Source organism: Ctenopharyngodon idella, chromosome 7, assembly GCF_019924925.1.
Source record: "Ctenopharyngodon idella isolate HZGC_01 chromosome 7, HZGC01, whole genome shotgun sequence".
Taxonomy (NCBI): Eukaryota; Metazoa; Chordata; class Actinopteri; order Cypriniformes; family Xenocyprididae; genus Ctenopharyngodon; species Ctenopharyngodon idella.
Genome location: NC_067226.1, coordinates 27419299 through 27445402, shown reverse-complemented (window position 1 = coordinate 27445402; position 26104 = coordinate 27419299). Strand labels below are relative to the sequence as shown.

The 26104-nt window shown below is 38.4% G+C and overlaps 4 protein-coding genes across 4 annotated transcripts; 3 read left to right on the top strand and 1 right to left on the bottom strand.

Annotated features, from left to right (window-relative positions):
• Positions 1–3020: 3020 nt before the first annotated feature.
• On the bottom strand, positions 3021–17354 carry LOC127516149 (solute carrier family 12 member 3-like). Its single transcript, XM_051900510.1, has 27 exons — positions 17239–17354; positions 16524–16906; positions 16278–16367; positions 13963–14038; positions 12931–13026; positions 12583–12722; positions 11012–11122; positions 10811–10922; positions 10373–10503; positions 10193–10277; positions 9920–10080; positions 9525–9632; positions 9316–9439; positions 9128–9229; positions 8080–8235; positions 7848–7947; positions 7653–7764; positions 7131–7265; positions 6944–7050; positions 6770–6852; positions 6574–6660; positions 6315–6413; positions 5982–6093; positions 5810–5896; positions 4242–4374; positions 4092–4159; positions 3021–3848 (listed from the first exon to the last, which is right to left on the bottom strand). Exons 2-27 carry the CDS (start codon positions 16767–16769, stop codon positions 3710–3712), a joined length of 3000 nt encoding a protein of 999 aa, XP_051756470.1. The 5' UTR covers positions 16770–16906; positions 17239–17354; the 3' UTR covers positions 3021–3709.
• Positions 17355–20435: 3081 nt separating this feature from the next.
• Positions 20436–22369, top strand: LOC127516812 (uncharacterized). Its single transcript, XM_051901698.1, has one exon. The coding sequence runs from the start codon at positions 21035–21037 to the stop codon at positions 21785–21787; it is 753 nt and encodes a 250-aa protein (XP_051757658.1). The 5' UTR covers positions 20436–21034; the 3' UTR covers positions 21788–22369.
• Positions 21857–24370, top strand: LOC127515630 (kelch-like protein 33). Its single transcript, XM_051899512.1, has 2 exons — positions 21857–21864; positions 22635–24370. Exons 1-2 carry the CDS (start codon positions 21857–21859, stop codon positions 23635–23637), a joined length of 1011 nt encoding a protein of 336 aa, XP_051755472.1. The 3' UTR covers positions 23638–24370.
• Positions 24350–24919, top strand: LOC127515629 (kelch-like protein 33; the record flags this gene model as incomplete). The annotated part of the gene is made up of 1 exon (XM_051899511.1): positions 24350–24919. A coding segment is annotated over one exon (570 nt), but the record flags the coding sequence as incomplete, so codon positions are not given.
• Positions 24920–26104: the final 1185 nt, after the last annotated feature.

Sequence of the window (26104 nt, the reverse complement as noted above, 5' to 3'; positions counted from 1 at the left end):
AAGTCACCATCATAAATGAAATGATTACAGATCATGTTGATGTGCAGACAGACACTTGATTGAGTTTCCTGGTCTGAATGACTTGCATGACCACAAATCAGATAGGCCTGGAAACCTGGGATTTTCCATGATTTGAAGCAAGTTTAAAGTTTATCCATCTGTTATCAGAGCAGCATGCAACATCTCAAACCTCCTCACCTCAAAGGAAAGAAAAAGACACAGATGAGATATTTTTAATACATCAACTGACAATGACTGAATGGAAAGGCTCTTGCTCAGACATTGCTATTTCATATCTCGTCAAGTCTCAAATGTTTTGCCTGAAGTAAAAGACCCAAATGAGTCAATAGTTGTCCAACAGTAAGTGTCTAGTGCTATAAAATGAATGATTTGATGGGAAATGTTTGAGTTCATATTGAGATCTCTGACCTTTGATGGCAAACGTTGGTATCTTGGCAAATCTGAACACCATCTGAGATCGCTTTCGAAACTCTAGAGAAGACACGTGAGATTACTGTGTTTTTCCTCCGATTAAAAATTTGACAAGCAGGGCATTTGAAAGATTTCTTAATTTGAAAAAGCTCTATGAAGCGTGAAGCTCCAAAAAACTCCCTTACCCTATACCCTCGAAAGGGTCATGAGCGACAGTTAGATCCAGTCAACTGCCCTATTGGTACAGTGCTAGAGTTCTTACAAGATCGCTTTTCATCTGGGTTGACCCCATCTACACAGAAAGTGTATGTTTCAGCTATCTCTGCCTACCATGCCCATGTGGATGATACCACTGTGGGGAAAAACCCGTTAATGACTTGTTTCCTTCGTGGCACCCAGAGGCTGAGGCCTGCAACACGCACTAGGGTTCCTGCTTGGGATTTGGCGATTATGTTAGAAGGTTTATCTGCAGCTCCGTTTGAGCTGCTTGAATCTGTTTCAGAAAAGTTTCTGACTTTAAAAACTGTTTTCCTTCTTGCCATTTTTCCCCTAAAGAGAGTAGGAGACCCTCAGGCCCTATCTGTATCCCCTACTTGCCTTGAGTTTGCACCAGGGATGGTCAAAGCATTCCTTTAACCTAAGCTGGGTTATATTCCTAAGGTTCTGACCAATGTTCCACGGTCTATAATGCAACAGGCTTTCTGTCCTCCTCCATTCTTGAACCCAGACCAGGAGAAGTTGAATATTGTGTGTCCAGTGCGAGCAATCACCTGCCCTGTGGAGAAAATCAGATCAACTATTTGTTTGTTTTGGACCGCACAACAGGGGACGTCCTGCATCCAAACAAACAGTGAGTAAGTGGATAGTCGAGGCTGTTTCACTTGCCTATGAAGTCTCTGGTCAGCAGTGTCCTTTAGCTGTTAGAGCTCACTCTACCAGGAGTATGGCGGCCTTCAAGGCCTTAATTTCAGGGGTTTCCCTCAAAGAAGTTTGTGATGCGGCTGGCTGGTCCTCGCCACTCACATTTTAAGATATTATGATCTTGACCTGGATGCATCTCCAGGGTCTTCAGTGCTCATGTCTTAGTGTGCCACAGTTTCACACAGACAGGCATTTTGGAAGTATGGCGTTTTGGTATATTGTTCCCAAAGTGTCCTGACGGATGCAGCGCGAGTTCCCTCAAAAGGGAACGTCTCAGGTTATGACTATAACCATAGTTCCCTGAGAAGGGAACGAGACGCTGCGTCACGTTGCCATAATCCCTGCATCCCTGTGATCGATTTGCTTCGGCAATTGAAGCTGAGGCCGGTCTTACCGGATGTGTATTCATCCTTTCCTGGTCGTGACATCACCTGCCCGTGACGTTCACTCTCGCCATTGGACTAGTTGACAGACGTGCATCAGACGCAATCACACTGGAGGCGTTCCCAAAGTGTCCTAACGGATGCAGCGTCTCGTTTCCCTTCTCAGGGAACTATGGTTATATTCATAACCTGAGACGTTCTCGCGCCTGTTATCAGCGCTGTATTTGAGAGCTGAAAGTGAACAAGATTCGAAAACTATGTCTCCCAATACGCCTGTAGTGGCGACACACACTTTGACAACCATTTGGTTCATTAGTTTTGCCTGTCTGGGATATTACATTTTTGACAGTGAACGAAGCTGTGAGGGTTAGAAATTCAGTGTGTTCAATGGATTATATTGTTCTTTAACAAGACAAGCTAATTGTTCAGATGACAAAATATTTAATCCAAAACATGTTTAGTCGACAAAACCTCCATAAAACATTTAAAAAAAGTTTTGAAAATTACTTGTGATCATAATCTAGGACCTTTATACAGTGCATGCCATTGTAAAGACTGTCTATCTCTCATGGTCATTCATTGAATAATAGGGCAGTGAGGCAACAAGTCAGCTGCCCTTTTTTGGGACACAGCCAGACTGGCATGCTTCTCATAATAGTAAATCATCTAAAACAGTTATTTCAACAGTGTGCACATTTAAAATAAGATCATTCAGAATTCGGAAAGGGTTGACCAAGCTTGAAAAACTAATTTTAAAAGAGATCAGTAATGTCTCAAATTGTGTTCAGGGCTGTCTAGTCTGATCAAAAGTCTCAAAATGAACTCAAACATGTCTCATTAAATGATCTGAGCTGCATACCACATACATTTTAAAGCTCTAAGAGAATCATCAGAATCATTAAACCTTTCAAATCATCAAAATAGTCTTAAAAGAGTGCGGCTGAATGAGATCACATGGAAGAAATTGAACCACGCTGAGCTGTAGTTCTAGTGTGTGTATTGACTGTAATACTATTAACCATTATAGCCTATGTGATTTTTTTTTTTTTTTTTGGAAGAGGCTGCTGGTCAATATGTAAATTATGTACAAAGCAAAATCTGATAATATTGGATTCGTAAATCATTTACGTTTGAATTTTAAGAATCATAATTTAAGGTTAAACAAACACAGTTGTTAATTATTAAACCCAGAGAGTGTGTTTTAAGTTAGTAGCCCCAAAACACAGTGACGCTGTCACACTTCAAAATGTGTGCATGTCATTTTATTAAATGCAAAACACCAAGTTCACTTTTCTTCATCATTTTTGATGTCTCAGTGTCTTTTTTATTTCAACATTTACATTTATGCACTTGGCAGGCCCTTTTATCCAAAGCAGCTGTAATATATTGTTAAATACAGCATTAATGTAGTTTTTTTTTTTTTTTTTTTTTACTTGGTGTAATGAGACAATCAATGAATATTGCAATGTTCGCCACAGTACGCAATTGTATTTTTCACACTGAAAAGCACATCGAGAACATATTTGTAATCTAACATATTTGTAACAACAACCTAATAATCTACTATTCATATGCAGTAATGTATGAAACATAATGTAACATTGTTATAATATTATTGTGTCTTGCTTAAATGGCATGAAACTCTTTTATTCTACATTAAAATGAAGGTCCTGAGATAAGTGACTTCCCTCCACCAGCATAACACCACTGCATTTCTATTATATTCTTTCTAGTCGACTCTGTTTGACCTGTATCATCCTCAAAGATTATACAGACATGTTATATGAACATGATATAAATATACATTCGCAGGAATACAATCATTGTACAAGAGGATTAAGCAGCTCATTTCAGTTCAAAGGGTCTGATTTACAGCAGCACGTTTAACATCTTCACATCACTGAAACTGACAGCAGCTTCACGTGCAGTAATAAATGTGTTTAATGATGAATGGTCACATTAATGTGAGTGTTTTACTGGCAGTAGAAGGTCATGACGTTCTCTTGGTTTCCTCGTATGAGCAAGACGGGACAGTGGATGCCGTAGCTCAGCGCTTCCAGCCAGGCCATATAGAGAGAACTGGGACAGTTGACATCAGGGACTGGAAGAGAACTGAAGTACATACATTCTGTTTAGAGCTGGTATCAGGCATAAATGAGCAGTTAAATCTGGTCATATTAGTTAAGCGAGTTACGAAGCCTCAACTGGTTTAGCTTTAGTTTTCAAAGGCCCCAAAATATGCAAAAGTATGACCAATCGCTTGTGATGTCACTCATTTGGAAGTCACTTTGAATTAATAAATGTAAATGACATATCATATGGGATAGGTCAACTGCTCTAACTATCAATACCCACATTACAACCAGAGCTGCGGGGACGGAGTTCTTCTTGATGATCTCGTTTAGTCTCACAGTCCTCTCCACCTGAAAATAAAAATTAGAGGAACTGATGTATTGTACTCATGTTCAAAATGACAAACACCAGCAAACACACATACACACACACCTTGGGTTTTATGGCCTCCAGGTCTTTGTCGGAAACTTTCCATGGACTAAGTCTCTTGAGCTCCTGTACGTCTCCTCCAGTCTGTTCCCCACTCAGCACGAAGGGGGCAATGGTTTCCTCGTACCGCTGCATACTACAGGAACAGAGAGGAAGAAGATTTTTTATATACTGTACATTATTACGGTTCCTCTATTCCCAGTATGTTTGAAACGCGCTGATTGGCCAGCTGACCCAGTACGTTGTGCATGTATCGGAAATGTAATGCCCCTTTACCATTATCGCGAGCTTAAAGGAGTAGTTCACTTTCAAATTAAAATTTCCTGATAATTTACTCATCCCCATGTCATCCAAGATGTTTATGTCTTTCTTTCTTCAGTCAAAAAGAAATTAAGGTTTTTAATGAAAACATTCCAGGATTTTTCTCCTTATAGTGGACTTCAGTGGACTCCAAACGGTTGAAGGTCAAAATTACAGTTTCAGTGCAGCTTCAAAGGGCTCTACACGATCCCAGACGAGGAATAAGGGTCTTATCTAGCGAAACAATCGGTCATTTTCTAAAAAAAATTTAAAATTACATACATTATGACCCTTACTCCTCGTCTGGGATCGCATAGAGCTCTTTGAAGCTGCACTGAAACTGTAATTTTGACCTTCAACCGTTTGGAGTCCATTGAAGTCCACATTCTACTTGCGGAAAAAATGGAACTGGCGCCGTTCGTTCCGTAAGTTGAATAGGGAAGGTGTAGGACATTCAGCGTAAGCTTTTTGAAGAATACGGAAGTGTAGTTTTGGCAGAACCACTTGAAGGTGATCATTTCTTTATATAAAGCGCATACATTTAAAAAAATTTTAGAAAATGACCGATCATTTCAGATAAGACCCTTATTCCTCGTCTGGTATCGTTTAAAGCCCTTTGAAGCTCCACTGAAACTGTAATTTTTACCTTCAACCGTTTGGAGACCACTGAAATCCCCTATATGGATAAAAATCTTGGAATGTTTTCCTCAAAAACCTTCATTTCTTTTCGACTGAAGAAAGAAATACATAAATATCTTGGATGACATGGGGTGAGTAAATTATCATGAAATTTTAATTGGAAAGTTAACTAATCCTTTAACCTCTGAAAGCAAAGACGGTTTTGCTTTCGCATCCAACACACAGTATTTCCACGGCATGACGACAAGATTTCAATTCACTGAAACCTCACCTTCTTTCTTTGCATATGCCTTTGGGTGGGAATTATGGTAATATTTTACATTGAGACATGACGTTTGACGTTTGAGGAAGAGATATCTGGACTTCGATCAAGGCATTTTAGGCAGGTCTGGATCAGTGTTCTCTGTTAGAATAAATCGCCTTGTGGGAGACTATAAGCTTTGTAACTTTGCAGATTATAGGCTATACATCCACAAACAGATAAATCTACTATAATACTATACTATAATAGTATTTATTTACCAAACAGTGTTCAGAAGTGGTAAGTAGGATGTTTCCAATAGCACATGAAGGCAGCATTACTACAAAGCTGCAAGTTTTTGTATATGTGTTTATTTGTGAACATTTCTCACTTTTTAGGCAGAGGAGCTTTATCCACATCTGTTATGATGACAATGTCCTCAAACTCCAGCCGGAATCTCTTCAACAGCATCTTCATGCTGAAATAAGAAAAATATTTAAAGAACCACTATTTCTGCATATCAAAACTAGAAACAGATTATGATGATATAACGATCCACTGACTCTTTACGGTCTTCCTGCATGGTCTCCTTGTCTCCTAAGATATAAACTCTGATTTTGCACTTTTTCCAGCGGTTTCTTCTGGTCAACAAATATGGCACTAAAAGAGTCAGACCTGAGAAAGAGCAAAAGCGTTCAAAAAAAGAAAATGGGAATGCAAACGGATAGCACTGGAGGTTTGTTAGACCCCCTTGAGCTTTGGCCTGCTTTACCAGACCAAAACCATGTTGGTCCAGCAGCTAGACCAACACTAACCCAGACTGAACCAGTTTGGAATTTTATGCTGTGATTTTTTCCACTGTGAGTTTAAGTATCTTTCAGGTAGTCGTGTCTCACCTCCATCATCAGAGATCCAGTAGATGTCGATAGTCTTCCTGCCCTGTTTCGTCTGAAACACAGATCTAACCTGATCATTCGCACCATCATCAGAAATATCTGGATGGGGAGTCAAAAAGGAGGTGAGATGTGCGTAAAAACCATTTACATCACACCAGCCAAATCTAGGTTAAGGAAAATTTAGTGCACCTTCACTAGCAGTGTCGATGGGGTAAAAGTGCACACACACAAAAAAAAAGACTTCAAATGTATTTATAACCTGAATTCCCATCGGTCTCGTCTTTTTCGGATTGCGGAACTTCGTCTGCGTCGAATGCCGGATTCTCAATTGCCGATAATCTGCCTGCTGCTCCATTCAGTCAAAACAGACCCATGTCAAACTTTGTTTTATGATGCAAACTGCAGCACCAATGCATTATCAAATCATTATACTGTATAAAACACACAGTACACACCTGAACTCTGCAAAGTATCCGTAACATCCAATCCATCCATCATTTTCAGAATTGCAAGGCCGTAGCTGCAGTCAAAAGCAGTGCTGAACAAGAAACATTAAACAAAGTCAAAATAGAAATAAATTCATGACAAATAAACTGATATTTGTGAACAAAAGCAGCATCTGAACTCACCTGATGGTGTTGACGTAGTCCTGTAGGCTCTCAGGTTTACATTCCTGCCAGTTCGCCTTGTATCCCATAACGAGGGTGTTCGGCTTCAGTTTACCGAGACCTGAAGCCTAGAAAGATGATTGACTGTTTGAGAAGCATGTAATGAGGAGAAGAAAAAGGTGTTAGAATAGATTAGTGATGGTCCTACCTGCATGAGATTGTGTGCGCCATCTTTCAGACAGTCGGCGTTGAAGGACGTGTAGAAAGAACGAACCTTCCTCTGATTCAGCCAGTCCACCAACATATCGGTGCTGTGCTGAGGAAAACTAGACTTCTCGTCCTCCTGAAAGCATGAGAGCGCAATAAACCCACAACACCTTCACTTCACAAGTGCACACTGAATAAACCGTTTGGTGTTTTGATGAAATCAAGATGATCTAAGTGTGTCAATAAGGTTTTTTTGTAAATCATATTTCCTGAATAAATGATTTCTGAAGGATCATGTGACACTAAAGACGGGACTAATGATGCTGAAAATTCAGCTTTGGTCACAGGAATGAATTACATTTTAAAACATTCAAATAGAAAACAGTTCTTTTAAACTGTATAATATTACACTGTTTTTATTTTTGATCAAATAAATGCAACCTTCTTTCAAAATCATTAATAATCTCACTGATCTCAAACTTTTCAATGGTAGTGCTTTAAGTCGTCTGTGTAAGATTCTTACCATGATAATGTTTCCACAGATCATCAGACTGACGTTTTTGGTGAAAGTGCCCACAAAATCCACCAGGGCAGGACGAGCGAATGGAGGGCCGGTCAGAACGAGACACTGAGGCCTAAGAGAGAGTTTATACGTGAGCGGTTGGTGTATCGGTATCTGTCGCGGTCAGTTTGATAATATTTACTTTTACAGTCTCACCTGAAGTTTTTGACGTGATCATTCACACCAGTAAGAGACATCGAGAAGGACAAAGCCATATTGTAGAAACTGGCCTGATAAGACGAGCCCCAGTTAATCTCTGAACACACAATCAGACAACAGTCAGTGTGTTTAAATAACTGAACATAAATTATGTTTTGATGATCATAATTTTTAAAATGTAAGTCAAAGGTCATTGAAAGCAAAGCAGATAAACAATGAAGTTACTCACGAGGCTTTGTATAGGAAACATATCCTAAGAGGAAGAGGACGATAATGGACGTGACAAGAGCGGCCCACCATGTGAACAGAAACATGAGGGCGAAAGACAAGCAAGCAGCAAACAGAGACGCCCACGGACTGTAGAAACGGTACTGCGGCCGCCAGCCTGTGAGAGACAGATTAGACACACAGAGCAGCTGTTCTCAAAAAGGGCTTCAAAATAGAGAAATCAAGATATTTTTATTTCTATTTTAATTCACCCCTCAACAACTATTTGTTTTCTTTTTCTTTGAAGACCCAGAATTCACACAGTCTTGGAATACCAGGATATTAGATGAAATGTCATTTTAAAAGTATGATTTATAGACCTGGAAAAGTTATGCACAAAATCTTATGGGCATTTTATCATAATAAATTCATATTTTTATAGACATGCCAAGCTCTAAAATGTTTTATCAGGGGGAAATTGTGTGTAAAATATTTTTTTAGAAATCCTTATCAGGTAAACCATGAATGACTGGAATAGTCATGTAAATTCATTGGTTAAATACATTCAGGACTTCTGTAATCCTGAAATTTAATTGTTTACATTTTAATTATATAATATTTATTATTTTAGTTTTGTATATTTATATTTTATTTTAGTCAATTTATAGAAACTGGGAGATTTCATAAAGTAAACTAAGCTTAAGAACTAAAGTAAGAAACACTGATAAAAACGACAAACCAAATCAAATGGAAGCCTATTTTAAACCCTATTTTTAATCTCCCATGGAGCAACAACTAACTTTTAGCTTTTCGTTTCCATCCATTTATAAATAATCAAATTATAATGAATAAAGTTAGAGTCTGAATTTGACCAGATCATATTTCTGAATGTCTGTTTAATAAAAACATTATCTTAAATATTAAAACAAGCTGTAAAAGTCCCTTCGGGTTCAAAATGTGATGCAGAGCAGGAAGGACCCGTTAATATTATATTTATATTCACGTTACATTATTGTTTATCTGTTAATAAAGTCACAATGCAAAACTGATGATGATGATGAAGTTCTCACCAGGTGACTTGGTGATCGACGCATGGAAGCAGCTGAAGTTAATGAGGCCGTAAGAGCAGAGGAAGAAGTTGGAGATCAGAGGAGCGATTGTGTTCAGATCACCTGAAAGATCAACATGACAGCAAACTTTAAAGCGTCCATAGAGAGAATCACCTCAGTAACTGATCTGGAGAAGAACCAGGACTCACCGATGAGGATGAAAGCCATAGCAATGAGGAACGTGAGACAGTAGCCACGTAGAGGCTCGTTGTTTTTCCCGTAACCTTTTGCGAAGAAGCCAATGAAGGGGTAGATGTTATCCTTACACAAACACTGCATGAAAACACACATACAGAAATGTTACAGTCAACTGTATGCAGGATAAACAACATTAAATCAAAATGGCTGCACCCTCTACCTGGAAAACTTTGGGTGCAGACACCAAGAAACCCAGCGCTGACGACAAGGTGGCGGCAAAGACCCCAATGGTGATCAAAATGCCAGATCCTGAAACAGTGGTAAGAATCTGGAGAAAAAAAAAACAGAAATAGCTATTAGTCAGTCTATCCATCCATGCATCCATCCACACAACAATCACTTAATATTCAGCAATATTATTGATCTGACTGTACTGACGCTACTGGATGAGAACTGAACTGAGCTGGACAATGACATCACTGCTTTCTGTTAAAGTAGCTTTACAGCCGAAATGAACCGTTTGCGTTATTGAATCATTTTCCTGTTTATCACTTTGAAACAATCTGTATTGTATAAAGCACAATGTCTATGTATCAACAGGGCCGATGCTCTCACCCGGAAGTTGTTTGCCAGTCCAGAGGTACATGTGCGGTTCTGTTCACATCGGTCAAAATTATAGCCGAATTTACAGCCCAGACCGCTGCAGTGGGTCGTATAATTCGATAGTGCTAAACTATCGTTCAAACTTCCAGAAGCGTCTCTTACAACAGTTGCAGCTGAGAATAAAGAGAGGAAGTGCTTCAGTGAGAAGAATGGTTCACCAATTTCAATTCATTTTATAAGAGTTTATGATATGAAAAGGTGTGACAGAAAAATGTTTCATCTCACCACATGTGATTGAAATCAATAAATAGCTCAAGGTGGTCCACAATATGGCCAGCAGGGTCCCTTTAGGAATCCCACCAGTTGGATCCTGGAAAACCACGGACACACGTCATTTCTGTAGCGTTTTAAGGCATGGTGACTTTCCTACTTTACACGCTCTGCCTGAAAAATGGTAATATTTACCTTGAGATCTCCACAGATGTTGACACCAGACAGAATTCCTGTGGCAGCAGGGAAAAAGATGGCAAACATCCTGAAGAAATATCCATCTTTACCTCGGAAGGAAGGTAGCAAGTTATCCACGAAAATCTCAGCTGCAAGAAGAAAATTGTGGTTAGGTTTGATTGCTCCACCAACCAACGAACATCAAGTTGAATGTTCATAATTTGACAAAGTTTTTTCAAGTTTCAGGTCTGGATTTCAACAAACAAAGGTGCACGACAGAGCTACATGGTTAATGCATGACGCCATGCATGAATCATATATGTTGTGTTAACGTTATATGAAGATGTACTGAGCTTGATAAACAAGAGCTTGTCATCTACTGTTTATTTGTCTTGTTGTAGCACGTCAAAATATCATACTTGAAGGCCACATTAGATCCGGATCTTGTTTACTCACCACGGTAGCCGAAAAACCCTGCAGCTTGCTTATCTTGAGAGGGGGGAATGACCGTCCCAACAAAATAATTTATTAATGAGAGCATGATTGCGATGAAGAACAGGATCTGAGCCTGTGGTGGAGCGAAAACCAAGAAGAACAATAGTGTTACAAGAGGCAGCATTGGGAAATGAGTGAAGACAGGAGCAGAGGACAATATACCTTCGCCTCCCAACTCATGCCGGCGAATGTGATGCAGAGGAGGATGGCAACAGTAACTGCACCAATGATCCTCACGTCATTGACATCATCCACCATCTGAGATTTATAGTCCTGAGAATAAAGAAAACAATTGTGGACAGCTGTGCTGCCTATTAACTTTGAGCTCAAATGTATATGCTATACACATATACAATGTACTTTTTACTTTCTGTCTTTTACTTCTGGTAAAACCGATCGACCAACAATATGAAATGGAAGGAAAAAACATATTTCAATTTTTGCATTCTCTTGCAAATGCTTTGCGTCCCTCAAGAAGCTTTGCACTCAAAACTAACTTTTTTTTGCTAACTTTTGAGTTCTTTGCAGATTTTGGTCCAATCAAATGCTCTCTGAACTGGCATTTGCAAGTTGCAAACACTACAAACATAAACTTTCTGTTTTAAAAGAAAAGATGTCAATGCAAGAAAATAAAATCACTGACATCCCATTTAATGATTCTTTGGATTACGAAAACATTTTAATGACAGTAGAATTAAGAAAATTTACCTCTAAAAAGTTCAATACGGTGACACGTTTTTTCTCAGTAATCCTAATGGGGACAGATTTTTTTGATCTGGAATATTTTTAATATAGAGTTTTTAAGTTAATATTTTATTAATTTAACAACATATTCAAATGTTCATTGATGTTTCTTAATAGTCACATGACCTGCAATTTGGGAAACCCTGCATTACAGTAATTAGAATGGGATGTTTTTTTTTTTTTTTTTTTAAATAATGTCACAAATGAAAATATACTTTTTTTTTCTTTCTTTTCAGCATTAAAGGGTTAGTTCACCCAAAAATAAAAATAATGTCATTTATTACTCAACCTCATGCCGTTCCACACTTCGGAGTGTTATGAATCAGTGCGTCGAATCAGTGGTTCGGAGCACCAAAGTCACGTGATTTCAGCAGTTTGGCGGTTTGACACCCGATCCGAATCATGACTCGAGCATGATCCGTAATGCTCTGAAGCTTCATGAAGCAGTGTTTTGAAATCAGCCATCACTATATAAGTCGTTATTTTGTTTTTTTGGCGCACCAAAAATATTCTTGTCGCTTTATAATATTAATATTGAACCACTGTACTCACATGAACTGATTTAAATATGTTTTTAGTACTTTAATGGATCTTGAGAGAGGAAATGTCATTGCTGGCTATGCAGGCCTCACTGAGCCATCAGATTTCAACAAAAATATCTTAATTTGTGTTCCGAAGATGAACGAAGGTCTTACAGGTGTGGAACGGCATGAGGGTGAGTAATAAATGACATTATTTTCATTTTTGGGTGAACTAACCCTTTAATAGTCTGTGAATGAACCTTAATTCTACATATGCATGTTGACTGAATCATGTCAAATTTACTATGACTCAGGGCAACAGAGTTGAGTCATTCGCCATCTGCCTCATCAAGTTGCTCAGTAAAGTTTTGAAAGTTCTTGTATGGAATAAAATTAGAAATGCTTTTTTTTTCTAAAAAAGCTGCCCTCTGAGTTTCCTTCAAGCCCTACAATGTGTGTATGTCTCACTTTCAGAAGATCTCTGACAGTTTCAGAAAACCCCACTGTGTGGAGCGCACAGGCGAGAGCGTTGGCGAACGCAAAGAGCAAACCGATGGGCGCTCCAAGCTCCGGACCCAGACTTCGAGAGATCATGAAGTACGTGCCACCTGGAGGAAAGATCGCAGATGAGCAAGTCTGTTTTCACTTGTTTTGTCAAATTGGCTGCACTTGTTTAAAAAATACACCTCACTAAATGTGTTTAAGACAAATAAAAACAATGCATTTCTTGGGCAATTTTACAAATCTCAGGTAAACTTATATTGTTTTAAGTATTGGAAAACAAGACACAGATTCTAAACAATTCATTTGACTCACCAGAATAGATCTTCCCGTTGGTGGAGATTGCAGACACTGACGTTGCCGTGAGTGTTGTGACAGTGACAGACATGAAGATAATGACGTAGGTCAGAACTGCAAGCAGAAATGCACAAATGTGTGTCAAATGACTTTAAATAAGTCTAGATCCTTTCAGTTCTCTGAGGGAGGAAATATTTAAAGGTGGGGTAAGCCATTTTTCAAAAACGCTGTTGGACATTGTTGATATTTGAAATCAACCCAAACACCCCTCTCTTCATTGCTCCGCCTCCAAAACTCACCCTCCAATCCTAACCACCCTGTTCTGAGTTGGTCTCGAACTTCGGCACGATCGCTACTGGCAGGTGAGGCGAGAGCACTAACAATGATGCTAAACACCTCATTCTCTAGCGGTCGTCAGAATGCAGTGGTTTGCCTGCAAACTCTCACTAGCTGGCCACTGTTACACACGCAGTGAAAGAGTGGATGTCTGTTTATCACAGCTGACGTGCAAAAAAATAATGCTTCATGAAAAATAAAGCACAGATGATGAACGAACGACAAGGAAGCACAAAAAAATTAACATACAGTACGCAAGAGTAAATACAAACAAGAGTTTGTTGTTAGTTGCCAACAGCACAGCAGCTCCAGACAATCAATGACACTCAAACCCAGTGTTACTCACGTGTAAAGCGGAAACAAAGCAGCCTCCGCGTCTGTTTTCAGGCCTTCCCGCTTAGCTGTCTCTAGCGCTGGAAAGCTTTTCTAATATTAACGCGTGTCCTAAAGCACTTGCCCAGTCATAAACCTTAATTCCATTCCAAACCTTCATCTCTCTTTCTGCATCTCTCTTTCTGTTTTTCTGCAAATCTCCCTCATGCTCGTTCTCTCTCCTCGACTGTCATACGCCCCCTAATGCTGATTGGTTAGACATTTGTTGTTGGTGTCGGCCCGAAACAGTGTTTTTGAAAAATGACTTAGCCCACCTTTAACTGTTAAAAAGGCATTTGGGAAGTGACTTTAACTGAATTCAGTAAACCAGGATCAACTCACTGAGTCCAGCTTGAGACGTGATCCATGGCAGCCGCAGGTACATAATGACTCCCCAGATGTTCAACATACAGCGAATCTGAAACAGAATCACAGCAAACTCATCAGTGGTGTGTAGATGTAAGAATTTTTTTATTGCAACGTTATTTTGCAAACTGGTGAGACAATTCTGAAAAAATGCTTCAAATGGACTTTCTTATGAAAGAATAAGCTTCAATTTCAATTCAGCTACTCTGATTAAAGAAATATGTGATAAATTATTATGTTATACTTAATAATACAATTATGACAATTATATACACTTTTATTTGAGAGTGTTACCTAAATATGTTTAACACAAAACAATAGGCTAATATTCATAATGACCTTACATAACATATATAAACATTATGATTTCACAAAGCTCTCACATTAGGAGGTTTTCTTGTTTTGCTTCATAGCTAACTTACATACAGCTTAATTTAGCTTCTGTATTTGTATCTTTAAAAAATTACTAATGTCATAGAGGGAAAAGCCGCAAAACCTGCCGAACTCCTGCATAGACACAGAATCCCTTTGCGCGCGCTGCTGAGGTTAATCACGCGATTGGCCGCTGCTAAAGTCAGTCAGACACGTTCTTGTCCCTCACGCGATTGGCCGCTGCTCTTCTCAGAAGCGCGAATGTGAGACTCGTGATTGGCTACTGCTGGAGCCAGCCACACGATTAGCCGCTAATGTAGTCAAGCGAAAGCCGCGCAAAACGAACGTTTACAAAATGTGTTCGCGCCACAAACCCACCAAACAAAAACTCTTCGGTTCTGCAAGAATCAAGTAGGTGACAAATTTTACTTTCAAAACGGCGAATTAACTGAAAAGTGAGCAGTTTACATCCCTGTTAAGCATATTGTACTCCCAGTTCTCATCACTGTCTGTAATGAGAATCAAATGAGTATCACTGAGAAAAACGAGAAGGTGCTTTATGATAATGATAATTTGGGTGAAATGTAGTGAGAGACGTGAGAATAGCCTACTGTTTGTATATATATATTATCTTATTATTATTATTATTTTATTTCACTTTATATGTATGTAATTTGGCTATGGGGAGAAATGTGACCTGAAATATATACAGTGCCACTTGAAAGTTTGTGAACCCCTTGCAGAATCTGTGAAAATGTGAAAAATTTTAACAAAATGAGAGATCATACAAAATGCATGTTATTTTTTATTTAGTACTGTCCTGAGTAAGATATTTTACATAAAAGATGTTTACATATAATTCACAAGACAAAAAAAAAATAGCTGAATTTATTAAAATGACCTGTAACATGTAGGTATCTTCTGTTGCTTCCAAAGGGCAGTACTAAATGAAGAAAACTGATATTTAAACAAAATAAGAAAAATTTGGACATCTTCATCCTGTTCAAAAGTTTTCACCCCTGACTCTTAATGCATCGTGTTTCCTTCTGGAGCATAAGTGAATGTTTTAACCTTTTTTAATAGTTGTGTTTGAGTCCCTCAGTTGTCCTCGGTGTGAAAAAAATGGATCTCAAAATCATACAGTCACTGCTGGAAAGGGTTCAAATATGTAAAAGATGCTGGAAATCTGAAGAATCTGCAGGGCCTGGAGGATTTTTCTGAAGAACAGAGCTCAGTTTAACTGCTCAGAGCAAACAAGGGACTCATGAACAACCGTCACAAAACAAAAAAAAGTAGTAGATTATCCAGGTAACCACACACAGTATTAAGAATCAATGGTTCACAAACTTTTGAACGGGGTCATTTTAATAAATTCAGCTATTTTTTGTCTTGTGAATTATATGTAAACATCTTTTATGTAAAATATCTTAATCAGGACAGTACTAAATAAAAAATAACATGCATTTTGTATTATCTCTTTTATTTTGTTAAAATTTTTCACATTTTCACAGATTCTGCAAGGGGTTCACAAACTTTCAAGTGGCACTGTATACACAGATGTATAAAATAAATATGGACAGCAGCTCAGACCATTTGCTCTATCTTGGCAAATATGAGTAGAGACACATTTTTAAAGTTATATTTTGGTCTTTTTTATTAGATAGGATAGTATTAGAGGAGACATTGGGAGAGTACAGACGAGAACAGGACTGAGAAAAAAGACCTCAAGCTGAGATTTGAACTTGGGTCACCCAAAGCACTCTGATCGTGAGATCTCTCCTTTGTAACCCTAAAGGGGAGACAAACTGGGTCTTTTTCTCAGGAGAAAAATCTGAGAAGCTGGAGAATTAAACATTAGCTTGCCTAGGAGAAACTGCTTGAGATGTTAAAGAGATCAGATATGATTGCTTATTTCTCACCATGACTCCCAGAACCCATCCAAAGCGAACGAGCTTGACTTTGGGCCGTCCATCATCCTCTGGTGGTGGAGGAAGATCATCAGGGTCTGGCTGTTCCGGTAGCAACATACATAGAATAAAAAACAAATTTTAAAGTGTTGCCATCCAAACAATATTCAGGTACAACATTCAATAGACTAAAATGTATATAAATTTAATTAGACAATTATTTTCATTTAAATAACCACTTAATTCAAATTTACTTACTGGATTGCGCAGAACATCCAGTGACGGTCTGCTACTTTTTATACGTCCAGAGAATGTGTCTTTGGCGTAAAATTCATATTTTGGCACTGGGTCAAGCGGATTGTAGAACGACATTTTTGTCTTGTCCTTCTCCTTCCCATAATCAACCTCTCCCATATCAACGGTAACACCTTGAGGCGGGACATTGTTGTCCGGGCGGCGCAGGCCTGGGATTAAGTTTCTGATGCTATCAATAAACTTGACCATCGTGGATTCTGTAGGACTTTAAACTTTAATATGTTGACCTTTCCTGCTTTAATCCTTATTGAAATCACGGAAATGATCCAACACATCCACGGAAATCACAGCGCCGAGCCGAGTCGAGATGAACTGACCTTCCTCTGCTGTCAGAAAATGAGTTGCATTTTCTTTTATACCTTAATTGAGCCTACTTACACACCCATTATTAGACGTACACAAACATTGTTGCAGAACCATGACTGGCAGTTCTTTGTATTGTGTTCTCTTGCTATCTTTGAAGTCTTCTTCAGAAATATCTACAAACTGGTTTCCCAAGATATCACATCTATCAAATCTGTCAAATACAGTTTGTCTAGCAACAGTTTGGATATGTGTGAACATTAGATATCTTTCTCCCAAAGTGAGCATCATAAATGAAATGATTACAAATGATTATTATTGGTCTAAATTACTTGCATGACCCCATATGACTTACTTGGTTAGCTGGGCCTAGAAATTAGCCATAAACCTGTGATTTTTCCATGCCTTGAAGCAAGTTTAAAGTTTGTCCAGCTGTTATCAGAGAAGCATGTGCAACATCTTAAACCTCACAAAATCTGCCAGAAATAAAGAGACAAATTAGATATTTTTAATACATTATGGCCTGGTTTCACAGACGGGGCTTAGATTAAGCCAGGGTTAGGTCTTAGTTCAATTGGGACATTTAAGTACCTTTTATAAATGTACCTTAGAGAAAAACTTACTGGTGTGCATCTTGAGACAAAACAATGGCACTGACATATTTTAAGATATGTCAGGGCAAGTTTCTTTCAGTTAAAACAGCTCAAACATGCATTTTAGTCTGGGACTAGGCTTAAGCCTTGTCTGTGAAACCGGGTGTAACTGTTTCTCCTAACAATTACTTTAAATGGGGAGACTTTTGCTCAGATGTTGCTCTTTTATAGCTCATCAACTCAGTCTCACATAGATATCCTGAAATAAAACAAACACAAATAAGTCACCCATTGTCATCCAATAAGAGTATTAAGCTATAAACTGAATGCAGAAAGCAGCTCAGATCATTTGATGTGAAATTTTTGATGGCAGAATTTAGTATCTTAGCAAACCTGAGCAAAATTGAGATCTCTTCTGAAACTCTTGAGGTTACTAGGATCTCTTTCTCAGGAGAAACATTTGAGCAGCAAACTTTAAAAAGTCACAATTTGCTTTTTAATTTCACTGTTGAGATATTAAAGAGATACGGTTTCCAAATAATAAAAAACATTCCCCAATTATTTTTATTAAATGAAATTATAAAAGAGCCTTGTTGTTTTCATGGGAAAGACAATGATTTGAACCAGCAGTACCAGCACATGTGCATTGTCTGATATCTGCTACTTTGGCTTAGTGTTCCCATTCATTTGTTATGAGTACTAACATGGAAATGTTTTGTAGATGTGGGGTTTCTTTGGCAACGTGTACCAGCTTCATGACGATTGTTCCAACTATCTATACAGGGGTATTTAGTAAACACACCCACATCCCAATCTAACCAATCAGATCTTAGTATGCAGGTTGTGTTTACTGGAACCATCATGCTTTTCATGAGGGCAAAATATGGATGGCCAAAGGATATGTAATTTATAGAGTGGCCATTAGCCAATCAGTTAGTGTTTTTGTCCATTCCTAGAATTTCGATTTCAAAGAGCACTTGAGTCAACAATCAGAACGGGCCGAAAGAACACAATAAACCTTTTCCACTGTTAATACAAGTTTCATGGAACCGCATGCCATAAAGAAGTTCATAAAAGTTTATTTTTATGAACAGTAAAACTTATTACCATGGCTTTTTTTGTCATTTATTGGGCACGTCCTTTAACACGTAGCCCATTTGGGTGGGCTTGTCCACTTATTTGGGACTTGTGTAAGTGACCTTGGGTCTCAAAGCGTCATCTCTGTTAACAAGTAGAAAGAAAAGTACAAACAAGAAATTCTGTGATGTACAGTATGCATGTACAGAACATTTTCATAAATTATTCAATGAAAAATGAAAGAAAACAAAATCTGAGTAAAATGCTGGTGATTAAATGCTCATTTTTTCTGGGTCTCAGATCTCAAGACACTATTATCCAGCATGTGTAATGCTTATCTTCTTTTCCGTGCAAATAGATTAAAACTATCAGGTTGATACATGATTTTTCTTAATTTTATGAGATCTTTAATGTTACATGAATAAAGACAATGATTTTTCATATGGTCACATTGGTGTACATTGAGTTCACTTTGGTCAGTTGACTATTTTTGTTTGATTTGATGTGCTTTTCAACAGTGTGTTCTTCCTGAATTTCACCCCAAACAGAAACACTATGACTGTGCTAAATAAGAATCAGTTTTCTGAAAAGTGCACATCTACTTTGTGGTAAACAGAGGAAAAAATGTTCACGAAAGTTAGTCAGCTGGGTTACTGGTATTATGTAGCACCGTGGTTTCTGGAAGGGCAAACCACCAACTCTCATGAAAACATGTTTCATAACCTAAAGTTTGATTCTGAGCAACACAGTTCTAAGTATAACAAAATGACTATAATAAAAGTTAGTCTTTTTTTTTTTTTTTTCTCTCCATTATCATTACATGTAAATATCATTATTTATTACTAAAAATAATTTTTAACATTCTTGAATAATTACACATGCAGTTTTATGAACTCGTACTATATTAGAGAGTACATGAAAAAGTTTGACTATTTAAAAATGATTCAAATGAACATATACATATTCATTTGAATCATTTTGATAATATATATATGTATAATATATAATATATATATGTGTGTGTGAGAGTGTGTATATATATCTATATATATATATATATATATATATATATATATATATATATAAATAAATAAAAATAAATAATGAACAGTAAAACTTCTTACCATGGCTTTTTTTTTTTTTGTCATTTATTGGGCACGTCCTTTAACACGAAGCCCATTTGGGTGGGCTCGTCCACTTTGTGTATTTAGGACTCTTGTGTAAGTGACCTTGGGTCTCAAAGCGTCATCTCTGTTAACAAGTACAAAGAAAAGTACAAACAAGAAATTGTGTTGATGTACTATAGCAAATTAATACATCTGGCATACTAAATTTAATCAGTGGCTGTAATAAACACAAACAAGCATCTTAAATGTCTCTTTCATAAAAATGAGTTGCCGCTCTTTATTTTCTTTAAAATGTGAAATGACACACCAGATAATATCTGTAAATGCTGTGACAGGGATGAACTGGCCTACATGAAAAATTAAACATTATGAATATAGAGGTTAAAAATGTAAAAGGACACCTACACAACATAGTTAACGCTGCATTGGCAAACAATGTAAATTTACCAGCTCTCACTGGGGACGGTACTGTACGTACTGTGATAAACCTTTAACTTTTGCTGCAAATCCCTTTGATGTAGCAAATGATAATGTCAAACAGGCGGGTCCGGTTGAGCTTTTGGAAATGTGTTTTGCTGTATTTCTGCTTGACTTCAAACTGATCTGCCTCTTTCTAAATCTGAACCGTTTCTAATCTGTCAAACCAAAATGTAAATGTCTCTGATGATTTTTCGTTAAAATATCTAATTTATTACCAAACAGAATGCTGTTGATTTTTTTGTTTTCAAAATTTTACCAAAAACATGACTAAACAAACTATTGAGACATCATTTCATATTTTCTTTTAACTATTGCATAATGATCATATTAAACAAGAATAAAAAAAAAACTAAAACTTCATATTTTTTTCATAGTTTTCATATTTTCATTTCACCAAAAACATATATTCAAACTTTCACTCAAAAAAAGAAAACATTACATGATACATTATTTTATATTTTCTTTTAACTGACAATAATTATCATATTAAACAAGATAAAAAAAAATAAATAAATAAAAAAACCTAGTTTTCTAGTTTGAGAACTGATATATCTTTTAATATATTCCTGATAATCATCATCAGCTTTAACAAGATTTAAAAAAAAAAAAAAAAAAAAACTTTTAACACTATCTTTGGAATGATTGTGACTTATTAATTGTAAAATAATTGTGACCACTCTGTAAAGGCTGCGGGCCTATCGAAATAAGATCTACTGACTCAGAACCTATAATTAGCATGTTGACTTCAGGGACATACAGCGTACATAAGCGCCGACAAGAGTGAGTGCTGTGAACAGAGAACGACGGTAAGGAGAAGTATTGCTAAAACAAGAATAAAACCCAGATAAAAACACCAAAACATCTGTGAGTTTTCATGGAATTTACAAGAAAATATCTGCCCATGGAATGGGAGGAACGCTGGAGGAGAGAGAAAGAGCGCAGGAAAAGGATGATAGAAGAAGGAGGAGAGAAGTTTGAGGAAGAGAACAAGAAGCTAAAATGGATCATGTCCTACAATGACAGCAGGATAGGAATGAAAGAGAGGGCAGTGAGTGATAATATGGAGGAAGATGAACTGCTGCAAAGTTATCATAGACAAAGTTACCCAAGCGAAATCTTCCAGACTCTGGGGGAGATGAAGATGGAGAACCTCCTCACAGATCTGATTCTGAACACAGAGGATGGGCTGAGCTTCCATGTTCACTCGCTTGTCTTGGCTGCAGTGAGCTCCCTCATCCAGCAAAAGCTCCAGGAGAAAGAGGGAAATGAGAAGGAGATCTCGCTGAGACTGTGTCCTGAGGTTCACGGTTCGGGTTTGGCTGCAGTGGTGGAGTTTGCCTACACAGGAGCCATCAGCAATCTGAACAAAGACAACATGCTGCAGATTCAGACTGCGGCTCTTAGTCTGGGAGCTCCAAGAGTCCTGGAGCTCTCCAAAGAGGAGGAAGATGGAAGTAACAAGGAAGAAAAACTAAGAGAGATCTCAGCGGAAAAGCAAAAGAAAGTTGGCCTGCAGTCCATGAAGGACTTGTGGACCAAGAGAGTGGGATGTGATGTTGAACTGGTTGCAGAAGGAACAGTTTTCCATGGTAAGACCCCTAGAGACACAGTAACATCCAAAATATGATTAGATGACCCACACAAATCGAGACCATTTGTGCAAGAATGAGTGATGCTTTGCCCATGAGTCATCACAATGCTAGTGTTGTGATTGGTTGCCAGGATGTTGCCATATGGTTGCTTATTTGTTCAACATTCTGTGTGTTTGCTTATGGGCTTGTGTAAAAAGAGTCTACCCTAAAGTCTCTGTGATATTCTGGTCTCTAGATTTGTCTCCAGTCCCTCTTTTAAAGTTAGATTTGTTTACCATCCGCCAGGCAAAAATCACACACACACACAAAAACTACAAAGAACAATATAACTCAATATTGTGGGTTCTTGGAGCCACAATCTTTAAGAGTGAAGAACAGAGGTAGAAAAAAAAAGACAAATATGTCAGTGACTTTACAACCTTTTGATTCCACTTCATTCCATCCATTATTCAAATTTGAATGTTTCAAAAATTTGAATTTGAACAGAAGAAAATGACAACTGTTTTCTCCTCCATTTTGTCAACTGCTGGGTTTGACTTTTATCCAGCTGTATATAACAAACATAGGCTAGTAAGAGCTGTGCATGTAAACCTCACTCCCCTGATCTCAAAGAGATGCTCTAGCAACTGACGCTAGAGGTTGCAGCCTTTAGCCTACTTGTTAGAGTGTCCGACTCCCATGCGGACGGGCCCGGGTTTGCGTCCTGCTTGGAGCGGGAAGGTGCGAACTGGAGGGGTTACATGTTGAAAGACAAAAATAGTTTTATATAGTTAACAATAGTTTAGTTATGTCAGCGACCATTCAAGTTTGAATGTTTTAAAATCTAGAAAATTTTAATTTTAACAGGAAAAGAAAATGACGTTCAATATTGTCCTTAAACAGTGTTGATAAAGTAGTATCTTTAAAACACTCAATTCTTTGCCTTCATGAAGCTCACAGGGTGCTACTGGCAGCCAGCAGTGACTACTTCAGAGGCATGTTTACCAGTGGTATGAAGGAGAGCCATCAGGAGTCTGTGTCTCTGCTGTTAATCGGAGCCGCTGAGCTTGAGGCCCTCCTGCACTGCGCCTACAGCGGCACTCTGGTGCTCGGATGGGGCTGTGTGTTTGAACTCACCTGTACTTCCCTCCAGTTTCAGTTTCAGCCTGCAATCTCACTCTGCCTGAAGTTCCTGGAGCAAGAAATGGATGTCCACAACTGCCTGGACGTGGCATCTTTCGCAGAGGCCTACGGGATGGCTGAGCTAATGGAGCAGGCTGAGGATTTTGTCCTGAGACACTTCCAAGAAGTATCTGCCACCCCAAAGTTTCAGGACCTCCCGGCCGAGAAGCTTCTGGCGTTCCTCCGATGCGATGCGCTGTCCACTCCATCGGAGCTGGCTGTTTTCCGAGCGGTCGTCGCTTGGGTGGAGGCAGATCCTGCGGAACGGCTCCCGCAGGCCGAAGAGCTAATGCGAGCAGTGCGTTTTCCATTCATGACCTTCAGAGAATTTCAAGAAGTTCGCGCTGTAAACCTGAGCATGGAATGCAGTGGAGAAGTCGAGGTTGAACTCTACAAATCAGCGTTAAAGGAGTTTGGATTTGGCATCTCTGACCGCATAGTGCAGCAACGTGTACGTCACCCCAAAGATACACTGGTTTTGGTCGGAGGCGATCAGCTGAATCCAGACATGGATCAACGACTTCCCAGCAAGCAGCTCTGGTTTGCTAACTCTCTGAGAAGTGGAACAGGCCTTGTGAAGGAGATAGAGTGGAGAATGCTGGGAGAAATGCCAGATCAGGCCAGATTTAGACATGGTGTTGGGGTCCATAATGGTCAACTATATGTAGCAGGAGGTTGCTACTTTTACGCAAAGTATGATGTCATGAAATCTGTTTACAGGTAATACAAGTTATATTTAAAGACCCCACAAAATCCAAAGTGCAGTTTTGTGGCTTGATTCAACAAACAATTTAATGAAGTCTTTTCCTATTAATTTAGCTAAAAACATATATAACACAGAATTTGAATTGCATTACAGTTTTTCTGTGGTCATGTCAGCCTGTATTTGCTCCACTTTTCTTTCACCTGTTTTCACTTTTTTTTTCTCTAACAACACCTGCACATCTGCATAAACAGGTACGACCCTGTGCAAGACCATTGGAAAAGGCTGGCAGACCTTCTGGAACTAAGGAGTAACTTTACGCTGGTGGCAAGAGGAGACACACTATATGCTGTCGGAGGAGACAAAGACATCAACACAAATCTTGACAGTGTGGAAAAATACTCACTAGAAACAGATTCCTGGAGGTAGGAGAAAAACTTAAAACAGGATAAAAGAGCAAGCTAAGCATTTCTAAAAGATACCTTAGTAATAATTAACTATATTCTTCCTGTTAACACATGTAAACACAGAATGATTTTATATCAATGTACTTACTGACACCTAGTGGCTCTCAGAAGCACAATAACATACCTGTAAATGATGGAGAATTTTCTGATTTTTCAAAGGAAATTTTTTTTTTCTCAGAGGTTCTTCTTTTATCTTGGTCTCAACTATAATTAATTGGGAGAACATAGACAGAACATATTCATGAAACAGACAAAAATGAGTCATTTGTAAGAGTATAGAGCTATTAAATATTGAGTTTTCTGTCCTATGGAACAGCTTCACCCATCCTTTGGACCAGGCCTTAAGTGGTCATGCTTCCACTGTCTGGGGAGGTGAAATCTTCATCTCTGGAGGCTTCAACTGCAAGTACCAATGCCTGCTGTCGATGTTTCTCTACCACCCAGTGAGAGGAACCACATACCTCGCTGACATGACCCATGATCGGGCCCAGCACTGCATGGAGAGCATGAGAAACCATTTCTACGTAGCTGGCGGGGTGTGCAACCTCCGTAAGTACTATACCAACCAGCTGGTCTGCGAGATGTACGACCCCATGCACGACACCTGGACGGTGTTCACTCCTCTTCCCATTCCCCACGTCGGTGCGGCCTCTGCTGTTCTAGAGGAGAGGATGTATATTCTAGGCGGTTATTGCCAGGAGGACTATAGCGAGGCAAGGCTCACGCATCGCTATGACCCTGTGACTCAGAGATGGGACAGCATGGGAAAGATGCCCGGTCCTGTCACAGACGTGCGCGCATGCCTCCTTCATCTTCCTGATCACATCAGAAAATGAAAAAAAGATGTGTTGCTTTTATTTGTATAGCCTTTATGTCTACGTACATAGGGAGCTGCCTTGGGAGGGAGCATTTTCTCTCAAATGAAAACTCATGAGTGACTGATTTGCAGCACGCAGTATAAGCAGCAAATCTGATTGTCTTACCATTAAAGTTATTCTTGGTTTTTTTTTTTTTTACTTGAAATAAAATAGCCTAAACTTTTAAAATATAAATAAAATCAAATTAAACTTTTTTAAATAAAAAATAAAAACTAGACATTAAAAAACTAATAAAAATGACAAAAAACAACAAAAATACTAAAACTTAAAATAAAAACTAACTCAAACAAAAGCTATAATACTAAAATAACAATAAATAATTATAACTAAAAAATAAACAAATTCTTAAAATAAACATTATTTTTAAAGGGGTCATGAATTGAGAAATCAACTTTTCTTTGAGCTTTTGATATACAGTGCTCAGCGTAAATGAGTACACCCCCTTTGAAAAGTAACATTTTAAACAATATCTCAATGAACATGTTGACAAGACTAAGTTTAATATAACATCTGTTTAACTTATAACATGAAAGTAAGGTTAATAATATAACTTAGATTACACATTTTTCAGTTTTACTCAAATTAGGGTGATGCAAAAATGAGTACACCCCACAGCAAAAACTACTACATCTAGTACTTTGTATGGCCTCCATGATTTTTAATGACAGCACCAAGTCTTCTAGGCATGGAATGAACAAGTTGGCGACATTTTGCAACATCTATCTTTTTCCATTCTGCAAGAATTACCCCTTTTTGAGACTGGATGCTGGATGGAGAGTGATGCTCAACTTGTCTCTTCAGAATTCCCCATAGGTGTTCGATTGGGTTCAGATCAGGAGCCACTGAATCACTTTCACCCTGTTCTTCTTCAGAAATCCAACAGTGTATTTAGGATCATTGTCATGTTGGAAAAGTGCACGATGACCAAGGGCACGGAGTGATGGTAGCATCTTCTCTTTCAGTATAGAGCAGTACATCTGTGAATTTATGATGCCATCAATGAATTGCAGCTCCCCGACACCAGCAGCACTCATGCAGCCCCACATAAGGACACTGACACCACCATGTTTCACTGTAAGCACCATGCATTTTTCTTTGTATTCCTCACATTTGTGACACCATACAGTTTTGAAGCCATCAGTT